Source organism: Coregonus lavaretus (assembly GCF_964263955.1).
Source record: "Coregonus lavaretus genome assembly, chromosome: 40".
NCBI classification, from domain to species: domain Eukaryota; kingdom Metazoa; phylum Chordata; class Actinopteri; order Salmoniformes; family Salmonidae; genus Coregonus; species Coregonus lavaretus.
Genome location: NC_140027.1, coordinates 12746240 through 12772232, shown reverse-complemented (window position 1 = coordinate 12772232; position 25993 = coordinate 12746240). Strand labels below are relative to the sequence as shown.

Below are 25993 nucleotides of genomic sequence, written 5' to 3'. Positions count from 1 at the left end.
TGTTTTTCAAACCTCTCCTCTGGGATCCCCAGACGTTTCACAATCTTGTTGTAGCCCTGAACTAGCTCTCAACTAAATTACCTGGTCAAAGGCTTGATGATTAGTTGGCAAGTTGAATCAGGTTGGCTAGCTCTGGAATATATCAAATACAGTGAGGGAAAAAAGTATTTGATCCCCTGCTGATTTTGTACGTTTGCCCACTGACAAAGAAATTATCAGTCTATGATATTAATGGTAGGTTTATTTGAACAGTGAGAGACAGAATAACAACAAAAAAATCCAGAAAAACGCATGTCAAAAATGTTATAAATTGATTTGCATTTTAATGAGGGAAATAAGTATTTGACCCCTCTGCAAAACATGACTTAGTACTTGGTGGCAAAACCCTTGTTGGCAATCACAGAGGTCAGACGTTTCTTGTAGTTGGCCACCAGGTTTGCACACATCTCAGGAGGGATTTTGTCCCATTCCTCTTTGCAGATCTTCTCCAAGTCATTAAGGTTTCGAGGCTGACGTTTGGCAACTCGAACCTTCAGCTCCCTCCACAGATTTTCTATGGGATTAAGTTCTGGAGACCGGCTAGGCCACTCCAGGACCTTAATGTGCTTCTTCTTGAGCCACTCCTTTGTTGCCTTGGCCGTGTGTTTGACGGTGTGTTTGACGGTGGGGATGGTGTTCTTGGGGTCATAGGCAGCATTCCTCCTCCTCCAAACATGGCGAGTTGAGTTGATGCCAAAGAGCTCCATTTTGGTCTCATCAAATCATTCAGATGTTCATTGGCAAACTTCAGACGGGCATGTATATGTGCTTTCTTGAGCAGGGGGACCTTGCGGGCGCTGCAGGATTTCAGTCCTTCACGGCGTAGTGTGTTACCAATTGTTTTCTTGGTGACTATGGTCCCAGCTGCCTTGAGATCATTGATAAGATCCTCCCGTGTAGTTCTGGGCTGATTCCTCACCATTCTCATGATCATTGCAACTCCACGAGGTGAGATCTTGCATGGAGCCCCAGGCCGAGGGAGATTGACAGTTATTTTGTGTTTCTTCCATTTGCGAATAATCGCACCAACTGTTGTCACCTTCTCACCAAGCTGCTTGGCGATGGTCTTGTAGCCCATTCCAGCCTTGTGTTGATCTACAATCTTGTCCCTGACATCCTTGGAGAGCTAGTTGGTCTTGGCCATGGTGGAGAGTTTGGAATCTGATTGATTGATTGCTTCTGTGGACAGGTGTCTTTTATACAGGTAACAAACTGAGATTAGGAGCACTCCCTTTAAGAGTGTGCTCCTAATCTCAGCTCGTTACCTGTATAAAAGACACCTGGGAGCCAGAAATCTTTTTGATTGAGAGGGGGTCAAATACATATTTCCCTCATTAAAATGCAAATCAATTTATAACATTTTTCTGGATTTTTGTTGTTGTTATTCTGTCTCTCACTGTTCAAATAAACCTACCATTAAAATGATAGACTGATCATTTCTTTGTCAGTGGGCAAACGTACAAAATCAGCAGGGGATCAAATACTTTTTCCCCTCACTGTACAGGGAACGGCTGGGGGTCCCCAAGGAGAGGTTTAAGAACCACTGCCCTAATAAACACAACCCAGATGACTAAGGACCTGTGTGGCAGAGGCTGCTAGACCAGCCAGGCCACAACAAAACCTTTGATATGTAGTGAAATACATTGGGGGATATCGAAGATTTCCTTACATTGAGATACTCCACAGGCTTGGTGACGTTAAACTTGTCCATCGTGGAGATAATGATGGCGGGTGTAGTGAGAAAGAAGAGCAGGAGGAAAAGGATGCAGTTGATGATGAAGCAGCGAATCCACCAGGAAATCCCCCCCAACGATAAGTGCTCCCTGTCAGAGAGAAGTTGACATACACAGAGATCATTTGTAAACCATCCAGCATTTAAACAAGTCATCCCAACATGCACATTAAAGTGTTACCTTCATATCAGACTTAATACAATACCTTCTGCTAAGGTAATATAAATAAGAAAAATAGAACACACTAGTGTTGGTGTTCATCACTTAAAAGATGTCAAAATCCAAAGATTTGTTGATATCAAATCTATTGAACAAAATTCAGTGAACGAGATAACACCACACCCGTGTACACACGCACATACTACTATTCTGTTTTACGGGTCCTGACAAATTGTGCTATTATTTTTATTTATTTTTGCTGATCTTCACTTTTTTGTACATAATATTATCGCCATGGTTTCCTATGACCGAAAATAGCTTCTGGATATCAGAACAACGATCCTCGATTTGGAGGAGGATTTCTACTTCAATGAGTTGGTGGCGAAGGACATACTGCTCATCCAGGACCAGGCCCAAATCCCCGACATTCGAGAAAGGATAGAGGCGGTGTTATAGAGGCTACCTGGGATACCTGAAGAGACTATGTCAGCGAGTGGATAAACCACCTCTACCCTCCGTTCTATTGGTGAATGTGCAATCACTGGAGAATAAACTGGATGAGCTCCGTTTGAGACTATCCTATCAACGTATTTTGAAGAAATCTAATATCCTATGTTTCTCCAAATCGTGGCTGAACAAGGACATGGAAAATATAAATCTAGCTGGTTTTTCTATACATCAGCAGGACATAACTGCAGCGTTGGGTAAACTCAAGGGTGGTGGTGTGCGGCTCTTTGATGCACGATATCTAATATTAAGGAGTCGAGGTTCTGCTCGCGGTTCTGCTCACCTGAGCGAGAATACCTCATGATAAACTGTAGACCATAAAATTTACCAAGAGAGTTTTAATCTATATTTTTCATAGATGTCTATTTACCACCACAAACCGATGCTGGCTTACACTAAAACCACACTCAACGAGCTGTATAAGGCCATAAACAAACAAGAAAATGCTCATCCACTCCTAGTGGCCGGTGATTTTAATGCAGGAAAACTGAAATCAGTCTTACCTCATTTCTACCAGCATGTCACCGGTGCAACTCTAGATCACCTTTACTCCACACACAGAGACACATACAAAGCTCTCCCTCACCCTCCATTTTGCAAATCTGACAATAACTATATCCTCCTGATTCATGCTTACAAGCAAAAACTTAAATCAGGAAGTACCAGTGACGCACTCAGTACAGAAGTGGTCTGATGAAGTGGATGCTAAGCTAGAGGACTGTTTCACTAGCACACACTGGAATATGTTCCGGGATTCATCCGATGGCATTGAAGAGTTTACCACAGCACCGGCTTCATTAATAAGTGCATCTACGACGACGTCCTCACCAGTGGAGGCTGGTGGGAGGAGCTATAGGAGGGCAGGCTCATTTTAATGGCTGGAATTAAATAAATGGAACGGAGTCAAACATGTGCTTTCCATATGTTTGATATGTACCATATCCTGAAAAAGTCTGAATCCAGATAAGGCTTTTAGACATATATGATTTTGGGATTACTCCGCATATCACACATGGAAATGTCCTATGGACTCATTCAATATCCTGAGATATGTGACAACCTATTTTCTCTCTTCGTGTTGACAAATACTTACTGTATACATTGCATATCTGTTTTCTCAGCACATTCAAGATATGAAGCTATATTGATTCCAGATATGCTTCTCTTGGCTGAGGTCCATATCCGGATCTTCATATGCTATAGCATGATTTGATGCATTTCTAAGTTTTCAGCACACGCTAAATAATTGGACAAATATGAAATCTATATTTATTTCATGCACAAATCATTTTTGGATTCCCTCTGGATATCATAAATGGTATGGCAGGATATTGACTCATTAGATATCCTGAGATAGGCCTATGTGGACATCTTATTTTCTCTATATGATGACAAATATTGACAGTAGGCCTAAAGTATTTTTTCTCAGCACATACAATGCATATGCTCTTGACTGAGGTCCATATCAGGATCTTGATATGCATTTTCATATGCTAAATAAGGAACATTTCTGATGCTTATTTCAGGACATGCTCAATAATTTGACAAATATTAAACCATATCATTCTTTCAGACACTAGCTATAATTTTGATATTGCCTCTGGATAAAGGCACGCACAAACCGCAAACTAAATTACTGTAACTGGTAGCCTAGCAACAAGAATCACATATTTTCTGCTGTGGAGTTCCAACTGTCATTTTTGAATTTGGGCGCAACAAATGAGTGTGTAAATGGTGTGTGGTCAAACTGACAACTGGATAAACAAAGAAGTGAGAAGCTGTTCAGAAAATACCTCAAAGAAGTTAACGCTAAAATGAGTAGCTAATTTAGGATGTTTTAGTTATCTTAGTAACTAGAATGAAGAACGTTAGCTAAATTTGGTCAGCAGCAGTAGCAAGCTAGGCTTGATAGGCGGGTAAAAGCTAACTGGTAGCCTAGCAAGCTGACAAATAACAAAATTGCCTTCTAAAAAAACATTTTTACCCACTATCACGCCTCAAGGTGACAGCTAACGTTTTAAAACGTTTAGGCATATTTTGTATTACTGGTCAATATAAGCTAGCTAGCTAACTAGTGTGGGGATCTATTTTCTTATAACTAGATGTGATGCCTAGCTTAGAAATAATGCATTAATGATTAAACATAATAGGTTTGTACTGTACTGATATAAATTGTTTAACATAAGCTGTGATTAATGTGAGGAATGTTAGGGAGTAGGGTGAGACAGACTTGTGATTCTCACATACACACACTGCCTCTTTGTTGAACCGTCCAAGGACGTAGGTACAAAGAGTATAGTTAGGGTGGGAAAGTACAGGGAAACTGCAAAAGTGCTGACTCGGGACAAGTTGTGATGATAACAACTTATGCCTGGCAACAGTGAAGCGCCAAGGGTCTGGGACCAGCCTGTGCGCCAACGATAGGCTGAGTAAGTCTAAACCACGCTCAGTCTCTACTCTGATAGTTCCCGCTCCCTGCTGGCCTATCTCTGTCAGAGTATTTGAAGAAGAACTTAGAACAATGGATCAGTTCTCTGAGTGCCCTGCGTGGTATTTCAGTGGACCCGTATATACGAACATCATATTTACCATTGAAGTGTTTTGCATTAATTAAAATACTAGTCTATTTTAGAAGACGTGTATTGACCTCTTTTTTGTTCCAATACCAGATTTGAATTGACGCAACTTAACACTAGCAACTAGGCTAGCTAGCTAGCTTGTTCCAGTTAGTTTTCTCGTCATGAATGAAGCAGGTAGAGTAGCTACCTTGTGGTATGGTTATGTGAAAGGACAATATTTTCTTGCAATATTGACACAATTTCGATTTATGATTTATGCATTGAGAGTTTGGAGTGGATCACAGACCAAATAATACCACCGAGCTGTGTCTAGACTGCGAGGGACCACCGCTGGCGACCCAATCTGCACCCATCGCATCCATCGTCAAAATCAAACAGGGCAGGCAGGGTTATTGAGGGTGTGCAACTTTTAATTTCTGTTAAATAAATAAAATACATTTTTAGCAAAGATTGGCCTACGTTTGCATCTTTACAGAAAATACAGTATGTGTTGTGATTGGAGCTCTGGATTTGCTATGCAGCATTTTTTAAACAGAAATAGCAGAGATATGCTTTGGAAATAGCAACTTGGATGAAATATGACGATGTTTGCCTTTCTGTGTCTTGTATAGCCTACTACTGAATATGGTGCAAATGAATGCTCAGATATGTCACCTTCATGTGAAGAACCACAATGATTTTCGGCGCCTGAACAGGTAAAATAATTTGGGCGCTGGACATGTCATGAGTCGGATTTAGCACATTTTCGATCAGACATACGAGGATGAATATTAAATATTATGTAAGGAAATCTATTGATTATTATTATTATTTTTGAAATACGGTCACGTAAATGATCCGGTAATGACTACAGATATTAGGCTTAGGCGGTATCCAGATTGTCATACCGACCTTGTGCCATACCGGGATATTCAGTAATACTGGCACTGAACACAAGGGGCGCTGTTGTAATCTGAAGGTTAGCAATGCTAACAAGTAAATGTTACATCCCATAGAGAACGCTAACTAAATGCTAACAAGCGCATTGCGAACATTTTATAGTCTCTGACCTAAAGTATTTGTAGGACAGACATCTCAGCTCATCAAGTTATACAACTAACTAAAAAATGCTACTCACAGTTTGCTGCATGCACAAAACAAATATCAGACAGCAGTATCCAGGAGGGGATTCTCTGCTGTTACCAAGCTAAACTTGATTTTGGAAGAAGCAAACCACTTAGCTCGATAGCTAAATAGATACTAAATTAGCAAACCAAATGCACAACTGCAGAGCATTTAGCACATTTTAGACAGTTAATAGTTATAGGATATTTAGCTGCAAACATTTAATTGTGAAATCTATACTGTAACTATACTGAAAAAAAATATAAACGCAACATGTAAAGTCTTTGTCCCATTTTTCATGAGCTGAAATAAAAGATCCTTGAAATTTTCCATACGCACAAAAAGCTTATTTCTCTCAAATGTTGTGCAAAAATGTGTTTACATCCCTGTTAGTGAGCATTTTTCCTTTGCCAAGAAGCTGATTAAACAGCATGATCATTACACAGGTGCACCTTGTGCTGAGGACAATAAAAGGCCACTTTAAAATGTGCAATTTTGTCACAACACAATGCCACAGATGTCTCAGGTTGAGGGAGCAAGCAATTGGCCTGCTGACTGCAGGAATGTCCACCAGAACTGTTGCCAGAGAATGTAATGTTCATCTCTCAACCATAAGCTGCCTTCAACATCGTTTTACAGAATTTGGCAGTACGTCCAACCTGCCTCACAACCGCAGACCACGTGAACCTCCACATCCGGCTTATTCACCTGTGGGATCATCTGAGACCAGCCACCCGTACAGCTGATGAAACGGAGGAGTATTTTTGTCTGTTATAACGCCCTTTTGTGGGGAAAAACTCATTATGACTGGCTGGGCCTAGCTCCCCAGTGGGTGGGCCTGGCTCCCAAGTGGGTGAGCCTATACCCTCCCAGCCCCACCCACGGCTGCGCCCCTGCCCAGTCATGAATTGAATTTCAATTGACTGATTTCCTTATATGAACTGTACCTCAGTAAAATCGTTGAAATTGTTGAATATTGTGTTTATATTTTTGTTCAGGATACATCACCTGGCATGTGCTGCACAACAGTGAGTGACCCACAACGCTCCGGTCTGTCATAGTTGGGAGTTTGGAAACAACCGGGACTACCGGTAAGATTCATAATGAAATATTATGTGATAGGTAAAATGAAGAACTCAATCTTCTTTATCTCCTAAATTATTTCACAAGTTGACTGCAGGTATTTAAATTTATAAAAATAAAAAACTTCAAAGAAATAGTTAACGGTATTGAAAAACCATCCTGTGGCTATTTCCAAATACCCCGATAAACAGTATATACGGTATACCGCCCAAGCCTAACAGATATGATACATTTCAGAAAATATGTGGATTCGTTCATGCCTTAGTATAAAGGCTTAGATACAGTATGTCAGCATGTTGACACATACCCTTTCCGGAGTTAGAATATTCTACAAATATATAAGCGGGTGCACGCGCATCAGGTGCGTGTCTTGAACATATCTCACCCCAGATATCTCCGTGGACCTCATTCTGAGGTCCGGATTGGGATGCATGTAGAAACTGTCCCATTACGGAGAATATCCTAGCTCTGTATATGAAATTAAGGACATGCGTATCTGGAGCATGTCTACTCCATATATCGAATAAAATGTCAGATATCCCGAAATATATAGATAAAGACATCCCCGGATATTGACTCTTTCTGCCCAGTGACGTGAGTAAGCACTTTAAACAGGTTAACATACACAAGGCCGCAGGGCCAGACGGATTACCAGGACGCATACTCAGAGTATGGTCTGACCAGCTGGCAAGTGTCTTCACTGACATGTTCAACCTCTCCCTGACCCAGTCTGTAATACCTACATGCAGACCACCATAATCCCTGTGCACAAGAACGCCAAGGTAACCTGTCTAAAAGACTATCACCCCGTAGCCCTCACATCTGTAGCCATGAAATGCTTTGAAAGGCTGGTCATGGCTCACATCATCCAAGACACCCTGGACCCACTCCAATTCGCATATCGCCCCAACAGATTCACAGATGATGCAATCTCTATTGCACTCCACACTGCCCTTTCCCACCTGGAGAAAAGGAACACCTACGTGAGAATGCTATTCATTGACTACAGTGCAGCGTTCAACACCATAGTGCCCTCCAAGCTCATCACTAAGCTAAGGACCCTGCGACTGAACACCTCCCTCTACAACTGGATCCTGGACTCCCTGACGGGCTACCCCCAGGTGGTGAGGGTAGGCAACAACACATCCGTCACGCTGACCCTCAACACAGGGGCCCCTCAGGGGTGTACTCCCCGTTCACCCACGACTCCAACACCATCATTAAGTTTGCCGACGACACGACGGTGGTAGGCCTGATCACTGACAACGATGACACAGCCTATAGGGAGGTGGTCAGAGACCTGGCAGTATGGTGCCAGGACCACAACCTCTCCCTCAACGTCAGGAAGACAAAGTAGCTGATCGTGGACTACAGGAAACAGAGGGCCAAGCACTCCCGCATTCACATCGACGGGGCTGTAGTGGAGTGGGTTATGGGTTCCTCGGAGTCCACATCACTAAGGACAAATCATGTTCCAAACACACCCAACACAGTCGTGAAGAGGGCACGACAATGCCTCTTCCCCCTCAGGAGGCTGAACAGATTTGGCATGGGCCCTCGGATCCTCAAAAAGTTCTACAGCTGCACCATTGAGAACATCTTGACTGGATCCCTGTCATCCAGGATCTCTATACTAGGCGGTGTCAGAGGACCGCCCCAAAAATAGTCACAGACTTCAGCCACCCAAGTCATAGACTGTTCTCTCTGCTACCTAACCCTAACCCAAGTCTGGGACCGAAAGGCTCCTGAACAGCTTCTACCCCAAAGCAATACGACTGCTGAACAGTTAATCAAATGGCTACCCGGACTATTTTCATTGACCCCCTTTTTTCTTTGCACTGACTCTCTTACACTGGCTGTGGACCCCAGGAAGAGTAGCTGCTGCCTTCGCAAACAGCTAATAGGGATCCTAATAAAATGCTGTCTCTATGCACACTCACTGGACTCGTACTATACTAACATTCCAACACACACACATGCATATTGACGCCACACACACACACAGACACACTTTCACATACGCTGCTGCTACACTGTTTATTATCTATCCTGATTGCCTAGTCACTTTTACCCCTACCTACATGTACATATTACCTCAATTACCTCATACCCTTGCACATTGACTCGGTAAAGGTACTTATTTTATATAACCTTGTTCTTTTATTGTGTTATTACTTCCTTTTTTTATTTAGCAAATTTGTCTTACTTTTTAACTCTGCATTGTTGGCAAAGGGCTCGTAAGTAAGCATTTAGCAGTAAAGTCTACACCTGTTGTATTCGGCGCATGTGACAAATAACATTTTATTTGATTTGATGTGGAGCCAGCTAAGCATGGGCGGAGACTGAGTGGGTTAAAATTATTGGCAAGTAAGCCACGAAGCACCAAAGTCAGGGGTTCAGGAAAAGAGCTGACAGGAGGTCAAGTGGGGCTGAGGAGCATTAATGAGTTTTGGACAAATACCCGTCATAAGCCCATCCCCTCTTTCCATCTCTGCCCATAGCCACATTTTGTCCTTGAGTGCAAAGGCGTGGAGTGCAGTTGCTCATGCAGAAAGGATTACTCAGCACTTCTAAAGGATGATTGTCTCTTTTTGCCTTTCTTGCCGCCCCCCTTTGTTCTACCTCAACATCATAGTTGGTGCTGGCCCCATAGAAATAGAATGAGTGTTATTCTAATTATATTCTAAATTCTATTTATATTGCTGGCCCACCCTGTGCAGGACACTGTCTCTTACCAACGCACGTTCTGAGGGTCAGGAGCATAGCTCACACTCCAGTTGTAGATGTGGAGACTTTCACTGAACTGGGATGACCTGGGCTCTTGGCGGCATGTGCAGCCATGGCATTGGCAGGCATTGAAGTCCTTTAGTATTCTGTGAAAAGTGGTAAATGGCAGGGAAATTGAGTAGGCTAAACAAGCTTTTATTAAATTTGGCATTTGGTGATGGCACTGATCTACTGAGGCGTTTTGAAAGACCATCCTGATCACATATAGCAGAGCATGCATGTACAAACAAACACATACACCCCACAAACATAAAATTATGTTGAGATCGACTCACATTGCAGTCATGGCCTCATTCTGGAAAGTGACGAACGCCATGCCAAGAGGTTTGGTGTTCACCTTCTCTTTCTCCTTTCTGTACTCCTCCTTCAGTTTGGCCTCCCGCTTAGTATAGAAGCTCACCGCCTCTTCCTGAAATACAATGACAGATTATACCTGACATAACATTGCACAGTAGTTTCATTTGCACATCCCTAAAGGTACAGCCTAATAAATGTGATGGTTTTCTGGGTGTCCAACCTGCTCACAGCCTTTGATGACACAGCAGCAGAGGTGGCCACAGGGCTTGGGGTTGATCATGGTGGGCATGTGCTCTTTGGCCATGAGATCAGTGAAGAACTTTAAACTGCGCTCTGTCTTCTTCCTGTGAGGCGACACACACACACGCGGACACAAAATTCATATTGAGAGCTCTGCACGTGGTGCACACATCAACGCACAATCCTGCACACATGCATGGTGACATACTGTACGTCCATACAATCTCATCAGAGCAGTACATACACTCGCAAACATGCATATACACGCTCACACAACAGACAAAGTAAGGCTCAAGTGAGTGCATTTCGACCCATAACTTTGGCACTCAATACCAGTAGCACGGAGGATTTCTCCATCCACTGGAGATCAATAGTGTTTAGCACCAGTGGGCGAGTAGGAGGAGATCAAAATGGCCGCTGCTGAGTCATCAAGGGCAACTTCTGTCATCAGAACTCACTGACCTAAAGAATATGGCCTCTCTCCTCCAATATCTTATAGGTCACACAGATAACATGTTTTTGCAACAGTGTCCATAACTGTGACTAACTTTAAACAAAGTAGTTCGTCTACAGGGTTGGGTAGGTTACTTTCTAAATGTCATCTGTTACAGTTACTAGTTACCTATCCAAAATTATAAATCAGTAAAGTAACTTTTGGATTACCCAAACTCAGTAAAGTAATCTAGCAGTTACAGTTTAGGCATTAACTCCGAATGGTTAAGGTAATGGTTAAGGTTTGGGATAGGCTTAAAACAAAAATTTCAAAAACAACTTTCTATCGCTGGTTTCGAACATGCAACCTTTGGAACCAGAGGCAGATTCTGACAAAAACAACTTTCTATCACTGGATTCAAACATGCAATCTTTGGAACCAGAGGCAGACACCCATCCACCATCCCCGTTCACAACACCCTAGCAAAACCAAAGCCTACTTGATGGTAACAGCGCTCACTGTTGCCCCTAGTGGCTGGTTTCCACGTCATCTCCCGACGTCCTCAGACATGGATGGATGTTGATTACTGACTTGTATCACGGGTGAACTACCTGTTCAAGATATAGGATTTTCAAGAAGCAAAGTGTAACTTGCCACATCACTGTATTAACAGTGAACTAATGAAGAAAATACCCAAATGTAGTTTGAGTGGATTATTCCTTGAAGAGGCATTAGAAGACAAAAAGGATCCATCAAACACATTTGGTGTGTCATCATAGTGGTCTCGGACTTCTGGTCAGACTCGCTCGTGTGGAACAAACTTACACTTGCGTTAATTTTTTCCAATGCTGAATTGAATGTCATTGAGAAAACAGAAAGGAGTTAATGTATTTTTTCGCAAATCATCCTTTCTGCATTTAAATGTAATCCAAGAAGTAAACATGTAACAGTTACTTTCTAAATGTAATCTGTTACAGTTACCTATCCAAAATGATAATTAGTAATGTAATTTTTGGATTACCCAAACTCAGTAAAGTAATCTAAGTTTAGGCATTAACTCCGAATGGTTAAAGTAAGGGTTAAGGTTTAGTTATTCCTCATGTCCCATACGTAAAAATGTATGCACACATGACTGTAAGTCGCTTTGGATTAAAGCGTCTGCTAAATGGCATATTATTATTATTATTATTATGTAGTTACTCCCCCAACCCTGCGTCTCCATATACAATTCAAACACTATTTTATGGACCTTACACTTGCCTTGACCCATTTGTTGAGCGTGAGTAGGTAATGCATTTAATTAATGTAATCTCTCTACGTCTGGTCAACAATTTTCTGCTTTTGGGTGCTTTTTGTCTCCTTCAAAAAGGCAGGAATAAATTCCACCTGGAGTTCTTCTACAGTAACTACAGATGTAGGATCTTAATTAGACCTGTATTGTCGCAGCAAAATAATCCTGCAGAAACAGGATTTTAACGTTTAGTCCATCGTGTTGCTTGATCGCTGGTCAAAATGAGGCTACGTGTAAAGTGGAATACGGATAATATAACCATGTGTTAGTGCGGGTTTTCAGTGAATTTATGTAAATCACTCATCTGCATTGCAGCACAGCCAAATCTCAGCAACAAAAGTGTGATCAAATTAAAATCCTGTAGTAAAGTAATATTTATCATATAGGCTAGATAATATATACCTCACATGACCCGTGATAAGACTATGTAATTAGCCTATTTAAATGTTTTTCTGACTCCATAAAGATTATTTAGCAAAATGCAAGAAACTATAGTTGAGTTACAGTAATAGGCTATCAAGAAAGGTCTCAGTTGTCAAAGGCAAAAATATGTAATATCATTATAAAATAAATGATTCAATTATACAAGGCATAAGCTTAAGTTACAAGACATTATTCTAGGCATGATCAGACAGGGAATGAGAGAGAAGTCATGACTTGTGCCATGTCCCGTAGCTCTTGGGGGAGACAGAGACAGAAAGACAGTGTATATTTCACCAACGCAGGTCAGGAACAAAGAGAAAGAGACAATGAATCTAAGAGCTTTTTATAAGAATCTGACTTGTTTGGATTCAAAATCTGAGTTGTTGACCAATAGCATTACTGTTGAGTTAACTTCCAATCAGATATCAGACCCACAGGATATAAAGACAACGGAACCTGTTTCACAGAGGTGTGATAGAATGAGGGATGTGGAGAGCAACACAGACAAGGCTAAATTCTTAAGACAACACAAAGGAAATCTTCGCATACAGTGTAAAGAGTCACTTCGGAGACTGCACCTGCAATCCTAAATCTGTACCATTTTGTCAAGCACTGCCATTTTATGTAGAGGGGGTTGGATATGTTGGGGGCTGAAATTGTGATGAAGCATTCTAAAGGAAAGTGAGATTGAACACAATTGGTGAACAGCAGGTAAAAGGTCTCACCTCTCAGCATTCAGGGACATGAGTTTGGCTACGTTGTAGCAGATTCGAGCATCCAGAACAATGCAGTTCTCATAGGCTTGTCTGTGTGACAATGGCGAGAAAACAAAACAGAACAATTACCATAAAAAATTGTACCGAATATATACCGAAGTTCAGTATATAGGATAAGTTGAGCTACACCTCCAATATTAGTACACTAACATGTGTCTATCAGTGAGTCACCTTGGTTTTACATTTCATTTGAACATTTCTAAATTATAATTCAGATGGGGAACAATTTCATTCGTGGTGTCTTCAAGGTAAACGGGGGAACTTACACAATCATTCACTGTCAGAGTTCTATTTTGACTGGGCCTAAAACAGCTGTGCCTGTATTCCAATGTGCTTGGGTTTAATCCAGAACAGGAGATTGACTGGTACAATATGCTGACAATGCAATCTTAACCAGTGGTGGAAAAAGTACCCAATGATCATACTTGAGTAAAAGTAAAGATTCCTTAATAGAAAATGACTCAAGTAAAAGTGAAAGTCACCAAGCAAATTACCACTTGTGTAAAAGTCTAAAAATATTTGGTTTTAAATATACTTAATTATCAAAAGTAAATGTAACTGCTAAAATATACGTAAGTATCAAAAGTAAAAGTATAAATCATTTAAAAAAAAATATATTAAGCAAACCAGACGGCACGATTTTCTTGTTTTTTAAATGTACGGATAGCCAGGGGAACACTCCAACACTCAGACATCATTTACAAATGAAGCATGTGTGTTTAGTGAGTCCGCCAGTTCAGAAACGTAGGGATAACCAGGGATGTTCTCTTGATAAGTGTGTGAATTATACAATTTTCCTGTCTTGCTAAGCATTCAATGGCGTCAGGGAAAATGTATGGAGCAAAAAGTACATTATTTTCTTTAAGAATGTAGTGGAGTAAAAGTTGTAAAAAATATAAAATAGTAAAGTACATATACCCCAAAAAACCACTAAGTAGTACTTTAAAGTATTTTACTTAAGTACTTTACACCACTCATCTTAACTCACTTCCCACATACAGTGCCTTCAGAAAGTATTCATACCTCTTGGCTTATTCCACATTTTGTTGTGTTACTAACAGAATAAAAAATGGATTAAATAGATGTATTTTCTCACCCATCTATCTATACACAATAACCCATAATGACAAAGTGAAAACATGTTTTTAGAAATGTTTGTAAATGTATTGAAAAAGAAATACAGTACCAGTCAAAAGTTTGGACACACCTACTCATTCAAGTGTTTTTCTTTATTTTTTTACTATTTTCTTCATTTTAGAATAACAGTGAAGACATCAAAAATATGAAATAATACATATGGAATCATGTAGTAACCAAAAAAGTGTTAAACAAATCAAAATACATTTTTTATTTGAGAGTCTTCAAAGTAGCCACCCTTTGCCTTAATGACAGCTTTGCACACTCTTGGCATTCTCTCAACCAGCTTCACCTGGAATGCTTTTCCAACAATCTTGAAGGAGTTCCCACATATGCTGAGCACTTGTTGGCTGCTTTTCCTTCACGCTGCGGTCCAACTCATCCCAAACAATCTCAATTGGGTTGAGGTTGGGTGATTGTGGAGGCCAGGTCATCTGATGCAGCACTCCATCACTCTCCTTCTTGGTCAAATAGTCCTTACACAGCCTGGAGGTGTGTTGGGTCACTATCCTGTTGAAAAAACAAATGATAGTCCCACTAAGCCCAAACAAGATGGGATGGCGTATTAATTATTAATTAATTAATAAATCACTGACCCCCCCCCCCCCCCCATCACACCTCCTCCTCCAATCTTCCCTGTGGGAACCACACTTGCAGAGATCATCCGTTCACCTACTCTGTGTCTCACAAAGACACAGCGGTTGGAACCAAAAATCTCAAATTTGGACTCATCTGACCAAAGGACAGATTTCCACTGGTCTAATGTCCATTGCTCGTGTTTCGGCCCAAGCAAGTCTCTTCTTATTGGCATCCTTTATAAGTGGTTTCTTTGCAGCAATCTTCCTTTCCAGTGGCGGTCCTCATGAGAGACAGTTTCATCATAGCACTTGATGATTTTTGCAACTGCACTTGAAGAAACTTTCAAAGTTCTTGAGTAGGTGAGTCCAAACTTTTGACTGGTACTGTAAGTATTCACACCCCTGAGTCAATACTTTGTAGAAGCACCTTTGGCCGTGATTACAGCTTTGAGTTGTCTTGTATCAGCTTTGTACATCTGGATTTGGGGATTTTCTTCCATTCTTCCTTGTAGATTTTCTCAAGCTCTGTTGAATTAGATGGGGAGCGACATTGAACAGTAATCTTCAAGTATTTCCACAGATTTTCAATAGTATTCAAGTCTAGGCTTCGCCTGGGCCACTCAAGGACTTTCACATTCTTGTTCAAAAGCCATTCCAGCATTGCTTTGGCTGTATGCTTGGGGTCATTGTCCTGTTGGAACGTAAATCTTTGCACCAGTTTAAGGTCGTTTGCACTGTGAAACAGGTTCTCATCAAGGATTTGCCTGTATTTGGTTCCATTCATTGTTCCCTCTATCCTTACCAGTCTCCCAGTCCCTGCCGCTGAAAAGCATCCCTATAACATGCTGCTGCCACCACCATGCTTCACAGTAGGGATGGTGTTAGACAGGTGATTAGCTGTGCCAGGTTTTCTCCAGACATAGTTCAATTTTGGTCTCATCAGACCACAGAATATTTTGCCTTATGCTTATGGACAACCAGCTGGGTAGTTCCATATTTTTTCAATTTACCAATGGAGGCCACTGTGCTCTTGGAAACGTTCAACAATCTAGAAATGGTTTTGTATCTTTTGTAGTGGACATTTTTAGTGTCCTTTGTGTCTCTGCAAATGCGCGACTACATGTAGCGTATTGTTTCTTGTTATTGTGTTAGGATGTTCTGTGACTGCTCTCAGGGAAGGGACTGATTGAAGATCAGAAAGAAGGAAACACACTGTTACTTTGGCCCAACGCCTAGAAACTGTGCGTGCAAGGTCATGATCAGCCTATTGCACCCTGAGAGCAGAGACGCCTAGTTTGTGCATGAGTATAAAGAGTGCTGAAGGCAGAGCATCCCTTCAGAGCTTCTGACAGACTTGTACTTTGAGTATTACGTTTGTTGTAACCTCTCCGGCCGTGATAATAAAGATATGTTGATTAACTTTGACTTTGAGTCCTTAGTGGTGAATTTCCACGACACCTTCCCCAGATATACTGTACACCTCATCACAATTCAATCTCGGATATCTACGGGCAGTTCCTTGGGACCTTATATAAACAGGAGTGTTTCTTTCTGAATTATGTCCAAACAATTGAATCGGCCACAGGTGGACACCAATCAGGTTGTAGTAACAGCTCAAGGATGACTAAGGAAATTGGATGCACCTGAGCTCAATTTGGAGTGCCCTAGCAAATGGGTGTGAATACTTATGTCAATTAGATATTTCTGTATTTCATTTTCAATACATTTGCAAAACTTTCTAAAAACATGTTCTCACTTTGTCATTATGGGGTATTGTGTGTGGATGAGTGAGATTATAATATTTTTAATCCATTTGGAATTCAGACTAACACAACAAAATGTGGAATAAGTCAAGGGGTATGAATACTTTCTGAAGGCACATACAGTGGAGTCCGAAATTGACACCCTTGATAAAGATGAGCAATAATGACTGTATAAAATCTAAAACAAATCAAATACTGAGCTATATATTATGCTAAAACAATTATTAAGGATCCCCATTAGCTGCTGCCAAGGCACCAGCTACTCTTCCTGGGGTCCAGCAAAGTTAAGGCAGTTATATACAATTTAAAATATTAAATTTCATAACACTTTACCCAATACATTTAGTTTGTTCCCTCAGGCCACTACTCCACTATCACATATTTACAATACAACATCCATGTGTATGTGTGTGTAGAGTGTGTGTCTTATGTGTATGTGCCTGTGTGTGGGTGTGTGTGTGTCTTCACAGTCCCTGCTGTCCATAAGGTGTATTTTAATCTGTTTTTTAAAAATCTGATTCTACTGCTTGCATCCGTTACCTGATGTGGAATAGAGTTCCATGTAGCCATGGCTCTATGTAGTACTGCGCGCCTCCCATAGTCTGTTCTTGACTTGGGGATTGTGAAGAGACCTTTGGTGGCATGTCTTGTGGGGTATGCATGGGTGTCCGAGCTGTGTGCTAGTAGTTTAAACAGACACCTCTGTGCATTCAGCATGACAACACTTCTTACAAAAACAAGTAGTGATGAAGTCAAATCTCTCTTCCACTTTGAGCCATGAGAGATTTACATGTATATCATTAATGTTAGCCCTCCGTGTACATTTAAGGGCTAGCCGTGCTGCCCTGTTCTAAGCCAATTGTAATTTTCTTAGGACTCTCTTTGTGGCACCTGACCACACAACTGAACAGTAGTCCCGGTGCGACAAAAATAGAGCCTGTAGGACCTGCCTTGTTGATAGTGTTGTTAAAAAGACAGAGTAGCGCTTTATTATGGACAGACTTCTCCCCATCTTAGCTACTGTTGTATCAACATGTTTTGACCATGACAGTTTACAATCCAGGGATACTACAGCAGTTTAGTCACCTCAACTTGCTCAATTTAAACATGATTTATTACAAGATTTATTTGAGGTTCATGGTTTAGTGAATGATTTGTCCCAAATAAATGTATTTTCATTTTAAAAATATTTAGGACTAACTTATTCCTTGCCACCCATTCTGAAACTAACTGCAGCTTGTTAAGTGTTGCAGTCATTTCACTCGCTGTAGTAGCTGACGTGTATAGTTTTGATTCTTCCGCATACATAGACACACTGGCTTTACTCAAGGCCAGTGGTATGTCATTAGTAAAGTAAGGGGCCTAGACAGCTGCCCTAGGGAATTCCTGATTCTACCAGGATTATGTTGGAGAGGCTTCCATTAAAAAACACCCTCTGTGTTTTGTTAGACAGGTTATTTCTCCACAATATATCAGGGGTGTAAAGCCATAAAAGACTATGATCGATAATGTCAAAAGCCGTACTGAAGTCTAACAAAACAGCTCCCACAATCTCTTTATCATACATTTCTCTCAGCCAATCATCAGTCATTTGTGTAAGTGCCGTACTTGTTGAATGTCCTTCCCTATAAGTCTGTGGTAAATTTGTTTACAGTAAAATAGCATTGTATCTGGTCAAACACAATTTTTTCCAAAAGTTTACTAAAGGTTGGTAACAGGCTGATGGGTCGGCTATTTGAGCCAGTAAAGGGGGGTTGACTATTCTTAGGTAGCGGAATTGCTTTTGCTTCCCTCCTGGCCTGAAGGCACACACTTTCAAGTAGGCTTAGACTGAAGTTATGGCAAATAGGAGTGGCAATACCTTCCGCTATTATCCTCAGTAATTTTCCATCCAAGTTGTCAGACCCTGGTGGCTTGTCATTGTTGATAGACAACAATACGTTTTTGTTTTGTAACAATACAATTGCTCAGAGAAAGATATTCTGTTTAACAAGTAATATTTTTTCTCTCAAAAAGGTAAAGGGTCAAAATGATTGACACCCATAAATATTCTTATAAATAAAGTATTAAAAAGTGTAGTATTTGTTCCCTTATTCCTAGCATGAAATGACTACATCAAGCATTTGACTCTACAAACTTGTTGGATGCATTTACAGTTCATTTTGGTTGTGTTTAAGATTATTTTAGCCCATTATAAATTAATGGTAAACAATGTACGGTGTCATTTTGGAGTCACTTATTGTAAATAACAATATAATATTTTTCTAAACACTTCTACATTAATGTGGAAGCTCCCATGATTACAGATAATCCTGAATTAATCGTGAATAATGATGAGTGAGAAATCATACCCACAAGACATGCTAACCTCCCCTGTTATTGGACATGTTTAGAAACATATGTTTAGACATTATTCTATTCTTATTTACAATAAAAGTGACTCCAAAATGACAATACATTACTTACAGTTGAAGTCGGAAGTTTACATACACCTTAGCCAATACATTTAAACTCAGTTTTTCACAATTCCTTACATTTAATCCTAGTAAAAATTCCCTGGCTTAGGTCAGTTAGGATCACCACTTTATTTTAAGAATGTGAAATGTCAGAATAATAGTAGAGAGAATGATTTATTTCAGCTTTTCTTTCTTTCTTTCACATTCCCAGTGGGTCAGAAGTTTACATACACTCAATTGGTATTTGGTAGCATTGCCTTTAAATTGTTTAACTAGGGTCAAACGTGTCGGGTAGCCTTCCACAAGCTTCCCACAATAAGTTGGGTGAATTTTGGCTCATTCCTCCTGACAGAGCTGGTAACTGAGTCAGGTTTGTAGGCCTCCTTGCTCGCACACACTTTTTCAGTTCTGCCCACAAATGTTCTATAGGATTGAGGTCAGGGCTTTGTGATGGCCACTCCAATACCTTGACTTTGTTGTCCTTAAGCCATTTTGCCACAACTTTGGAAGTATGCTTGGGGTCATTGTCCATTTGGAAGACCCATTTGCGACCAAGCTTTAACTTCCTGACTGATGTCTTGAGATGTTGCTTCAATATATCCTCATAATTTTCCTTCCTCATGATGCCATCTATTTTGTGAAGTGCACCAGTCCCTCCTGCAGCAAAGCACCCCCACAGCATGATGCTGCCACCCCCGTGCTTCACGGTTGGGATGGTGTTCTTCGGCTTGCAAGCCATCCCCTTTCTCCTCCAAACATAATGATGGTCATTATGGCCAAACAGTTCTATTTTAGTTTCATCAAACCAGAGGAAATTTCTCCAAAAAGTATGATCTTTGTCCCAATGTGCAGTTGCAAACCGTAGTCTGGCTTTTTTATGGCCGTTTTGGAGCAGTGGCTTCTTCCTTGCTGAGCGGCCTTTCAGGTTATGTCAATATGGGACTCGTTTTACTATGGATATAGATACTTTTGTACCCGTTTCCTCCAGCATCTTCACAAGGTCCTTTGCTGTTGTTCTGGAATTGATTTGCACTTTTCACACCAAAGTACGTTCATCTCTAGGAGACAGAACGCGTCTCTTTCCTGAGCGGTATGACGGCTGCGTGGTCCCATGGTGTTTATACTTGCGTACTATTGTTTGTACAGATGAACGTGGTACCTTCAGGCATTTGGAAATTGCTCCCAAGGATGAACCAGACTTGTGGAGGTCTACAATTATCTTTCTGAGGTCTTGGCTGATTTCTTTTGATTTTCCCATGATGTCAAGCAAAGGGCACTGAGTTTGAAGGTAGGCCTTGAAATAAATCTACAGGTACACCTCAAATTGACTCAAATGATGTCAATTAGCCTATCAGAAGCTTCTAAAGCCATGATATCATTTTCTGGAATTTTCCAAGCTGTTTAAAAGGCACAGTCAATTTAGTGTATGTAAACTTCTGACCCACTGGAATTGTGATACAGTGAATTATAAGTTAAATAATCTGTCTGTAAACAATTGTTGGAAATATTCCTTGTGTCATGCACAAAGTAGATGTCCTAACCGACTTGCCAAAACTATAGTTTGTTAAAAATAAATGTGTGGAGTGGTTGAAACACAAGTTTGAATGACTCCAACCTAAGTGTATGTAAACTTCCGACTTCAACTGTACCATTCATTTACATTGGGCACAACATAATCTGAAACACAACCAAAAGGAACTGCAAATGCATCCAAAAAGTTTGTAGGATCACAAGCTTGATGTAGTCACAGCATGCTAGGAATATGGGACCAAATACTAAACTTTTGACTACTTTATTTATAAGTCTTTAGTGGTGTCAATCATTTTCACCCCTAACTTTCTGAGAAAGAAAATGTTACTTGTTAAAGAAAATCTCTTTCTCTGAGCAATTTTATTCATATAAAATAATATAATTTCCCCTTTTTTGCACACAATATAGCTCAGTATTTGAATTATTTATTTTATACAGTCATTATTTCTCATCTTTATCAATGATGTCAATAAATTCGGACCCCACTGTATAATGTACCACACATGAAGGTGCAAGCCAATGCCTTGCTGATGCCTGACAATAAATGAAACCAGAGAAACGCTTACTCAAAGTGTTGTTTTATGTGGACCTCTTCGGCATATTTGGAGATCCCATTGATAAATAAAGTGCGTTTCACCTGAAAAAGAGCATATGCCTTGATTTATGACTGCTAAAATTTCTTTTTTTACTGTACATCAGAACTATTACATTCAAAATGTTCCTATAGTAGCCCACTGATTAAGGGACATTGCATTCATCTGAATTTGTCTAAGCTGGATAAATAAAATAAAATCAACTTTACCAGGTCGTCCTCCTTGTAATGCATCTTGGACGTGTGTCGTCTCATGCTGTACACAGTCAGAAGCAGGTATATGAACGCAAACAAAGTGTGGAGCCACAAGAGGTTAGTCCTGAGAAAACGCAGAAGAGATTTGATAAGTCAACAATAACACTTGATAACTGTGGACCTACACATCCTAGTGGGCAAACATTTGGGTTGGAATGTCATATTGATATAATTGTCTAGTTGTAAACTGTTTTTCTGTTTATTTATTTTACCCTTATTTTACCAGGTAAGTTGACACATTCTCATTTACAGCAATGACCTGGGGAATAGTTACAGGGAAGGTCAGACTACAACAACATGAAGATGTATTTTTCATGATGTCATTAAGACGTCAAGGAAAGACAGTATATTGTGGTTGTTATCTGGTCAGATAAGCAGATGACAACCAATAAGTACTTTTTTTGCTGGTTGTTTAAAATATTTAAAACATTACAACCAATCATCTGATCATGATTTACCAAAATACTTAACAATAAAGTCATTGCAACCAGTTTTGCCTGCTGGGATTTTCCGTAACTACCATCATTCTTTCTGTTCAATTAATGCCATTGGTTTAATAACCAACAAAATAACAAAAGCGTGTTATAAAAAATGTACCAACCCAGACTTCAGGTTTGCTATAGTGGTCCGCCCAAAGCTGTATGCATTATTTTCTGGTGACAAAAAGAAAACACTGTATATAGACATTTTCTTGTGACATTTCCATTTAAGTATTTATATTATCTGTATTTAGTTATCTGTTGGTCAATTTAAATAATACTTTCTTGTAGCAATTTAGCTATGATAGTCAACGTAGATAAAGTAGTCTGCAGAAGAATACAACCTAACAGCTGAGATACACTACATGACCAAAAGTATGCGGACACCTGCTTGTCGAATATCTCATTCCAAAATGGACATTAGCATGGAGTTGGTCCCCCTTTGCTGCTATAACAGCCTCCCCTCTTCTGGGAAGTCTTTCCACTAGACGTTGGAACATTGCTGCGGGGACTTGCTTCCATTCAGCTACAAAAGCATTAGTGAGGATGGACACTGATGTTGGGCGATTAGGCCTGGCTGGCAGTCGGCGTTCCAATTCATCCCAAAGGTGTTCGATGAGGTTGAGGTCAGGGCTCTGTGCAGGCCAGTAAAGTTCTTCCACACCGATTTCAACAAACCATTTCTGTATGGACCTCGCTTTGTGCACTGGGGCATTGTCATGATGAAACAGGAAAGGGTCTTCCCCAAACTGTTGCCACAAAGTTGGAAGCACAGAATCGTCTAGAATGTCCATTTTGGCATATCATAACCCCAAAACAAGGACTCATTGATCCATGTGTTTTTGTTGTCATAGGAGATTTTGTAAACTAACTGTACAATGGAGAGCAGATATGCTACTTCTATGTGCAAATATGATGGAATACGACTTCCTTCATATTGTTCCATTGTAAAAAAAAAAAGAATTTGAAGTCACATCATTTATATACAAAGTCTCACATGACAACAAAAAATGTGTGTGTCTTTAGCTTAAGGTGATCTCATTAATAAGGGATTTATAAGCTAAACAAGGAGGTACATCTCATTAATAGAAATGAAGGGAAATCTGGCACACTCACCCAAAAGGTCTCCAGAAAAGTTGACTGGCAGGACGATGCCCACAGACAGAACCCCAACAACCACCAGCTGGCCGATGATGTGGCGCTGGAAGGAAAGGTAATGCACGGCGTCCTCACCACACTTCTCCCGGATCTCCTCGTCCCTAGGTGGGGTAAGGGCAGGAGAAGTGGGTTAACTTTTGGAGTATAAGTTGAGCCCCATTTACACAGAGACAAGAACCTTCTTTTTTTAACTTTTTGACCTTATTTTTGGTTAAAGGGGTAGGGGTTACATGTTTTTTCATTTTAAACCACCAAAAGCCCAGACTGAGAGCAAGTCATGTGCAGACCTGGTATAACTAGATTTAACTACACTGCTCAGAAAAATGAAGGGAACACTTAAACAACACAATGTAACTCCAAGTCAATTACACTTCTGTGAAATCAAACTGTCCACTTAGGAAGCAACACTGATTGACAATAAATTTCACATGCTGTTGTGCAAATGGAATAGACAACAGGTGGAAATTATAGGCAATTAGCAAGACACCCCCAATAAATGACTGGTTTTGCAGGTGGTGACCACAGACCACTTCTCAGTTCCTATGCTTCCTGGCTGATGTTTTGGTCACTTTTGAATGCTGGCGGTGCTTTCACTCTAGTGGTAGCATGAGACGGCGTCTACAACCCACACAAGTGGCTCAGGTAGTGCAGCTCGTCCAGGATGGCACATCAATGCGAGCTGTGGCAAGAAGGTTTGCTGTGTCTGTCAGCGTAGTATCCAGAGCATGGAGGCGCTACCAGGAGACAGGCCAGTACATCAGGAGACGTGGAGGAGACCGTAGGAGGGCAACAACCCAGCAGCAGGACTGCTACCTCCGCCTTTGTGCAAGGAGGAGCAGGAGGAGCACTGCCAGAGCCCTGCAAAATAACCTCCAGCAGGCCACAAATGTGCATGTGTCTGCTCAAATGGTAAGAAACATGAGGGTGGTATGAAGGGCCCGATGTCCACAGGTGGGGGTTGTGCTTACAGCCCAACACTGTGCAGGATGTTTGGCATTTGCCAGAGAACACCAAGATTGGCAAATTCACCACTGGCGCCCTGTGCTCTTCACAGATGAAAGCAGGTTCACACTGAGCACATGTGTCAGACGTGACAGAGTCTGGAGACGCCGTCGAGAACGTTCTGCTGCCTGCAACATCCTCCAGCATGACCGGTTTGGCGGTGGGTCAGTCATGGTGTGGGGTGGCATTTCTTTGGGGGGCCACACAGCCCTCCATGTGCTCGCCAGAGGTACAGTGAGGGAAAAAAGTAATTGATCCCCTGCTGATTTTGTACGTTTGCCCACTGAAAAAGAAATGATCAGTCTATATTTTTAATGGTAGGTTTATTTGAACAGTGAGAGACAGAATAATAACAACAAAAATCCAGAAAAACGCATGTCAAAAATGTTATAAATTGATTTGCATTTTAATGAGGGAAATAAGTATTTGACCACCTCTCAATCAGAAAGATTTCTGGCTCCCAGGTGTCTTTTATACAGGTAACGAGCTGAGATTAGGAGCACACTCTAAAAGGGAGTGCTCCTAATCTCAGCTTGTTACCTGTATAAAAGACACCTGTCCACAGAAGCAATCAATCAATCAGATTCCAAACTCTCCACCATGGCCAAGACCAAAGAGCTCTCCAAGGATGTCAGGGACAAGATTGTAGACCTACACAAGGCTGGAATGGGCTACAAGACCATCGCCAAGCAGCTTGGTGAGAAGGTGACAACAGTTGGTGCGATTATTCATAAATGGAAGAAACACAAAAGACCTGTCAATCTCCCTCGGCCTGGGGCTCCATGCAAGATCTCACCTCGTGGAGTTGCAATGATCATGACAACGGTGAGGAATCAGCCCAGAACTACACGGGTGGATCTTGTCAATGATCTCAAGGCACCTGGGACCATAGTCACCAAGAAAACTATTGGTAACACACTACGCCGTGAAGGACTGAAATCCTGCAGCGCCCGCAAGGTCCCTCTGCTCAAGAAAGCACATATACTGGCCCGTCTGAAGTTTGCTAATGAACATCTGAATGATTCAGAGGAGAACTGGGTGAAAGTGTTGTGGTCAGATGAGACCAAAATGGAGCTCTTTGGCATCAACTCAACTCGCCGTGTTTGGAGGAGGAGGAATGCTGCCTATGACCCCAAGAACACCATCCCCACCGTCAAACATTGAGGTGGAAACATTATGCTTTGGGGGTGTTTTTCTGCTAAGGGGACAGGACAACTTCACCACATCAAAGGGACGATGGACGGGCCATGTACTCTCAAATCTTGGGTGAGAACCTCCTTCCCTCAGCCAGGGCATTGAAAATGGGTCGTGGATGGGTATTCCAGCATGACAATGACCCAAAACACACGGCCAAGGCAACAAAGGAGTGGCTCAAGAAGAAGCACATTAAGGTCCTGGAGTGGCCTAGCCAGGCTCCAGACCTTAATCCCATAGAAAATCTGTGGAGGGAGCTGAAGATTCGAGTTGCCAAATGTCAGCTTTGAAACCTCAATGACTTGGAGAAGATCTGCAAAGAGCAGTGGGACAAAATCCCTCCTGAGATGTGTGCAAACCTGTTGGCCAACTACAAGAAACGTCTGACCTCTGTGATT

The 25993-nt window shown here is 41.1% G+C and overlaps 1 protein-coding gene across 1 annotated transcript in view; it reads right to left on the bottom strand.

The window, feature by feature from the left end:
- LOC311113690 (CSC1-like protein 2) overlaps nucleotides 1-25993 on the bottom strand; it is a 101320-nt gene that overhangs the window by 17104 nt on the left and 58223 nt on the right. Inside the window, exons 7-15 of the mRNA XM_084156992.1 lie at nucleotides 23358-23500; nucleotides 22364-22415; nucleotides 21718-21826; nucleotides 21482-21552; nucleotides 13401-13481; nucleotides 10509-10632; nucleotides 10267-10400; nucleotides 9940-10077; nucleotides 1709-1862 (exon numbers count right to left, since the gene is read on the bottom strand). Coding sequence (XP_084013118.1) covers nucleotides 1709-1862; nucleotides 9940-10077; nucleotides 10267-10400; nucleotides 10509-10632; nucleotides 13401-13481; nucleotides 21482-21552; nucleotides 21718-21826; nucleotides 22364-22415; nucleotides 23358-23500 — 1006 coding nt within the window. The remainder of the gene's footprint in view (nucleotides 1-1708; nucleotides 1863-9939; nucleotides 10078-10266; nucleotides 10401-10508; nucleotides 10633-13400; nucleotides 13482-21481; nucleotides 21553-21717; nucleotides 21827-22363; nucleotides 22416-23357; nucleotides 23501-25993) is intronic.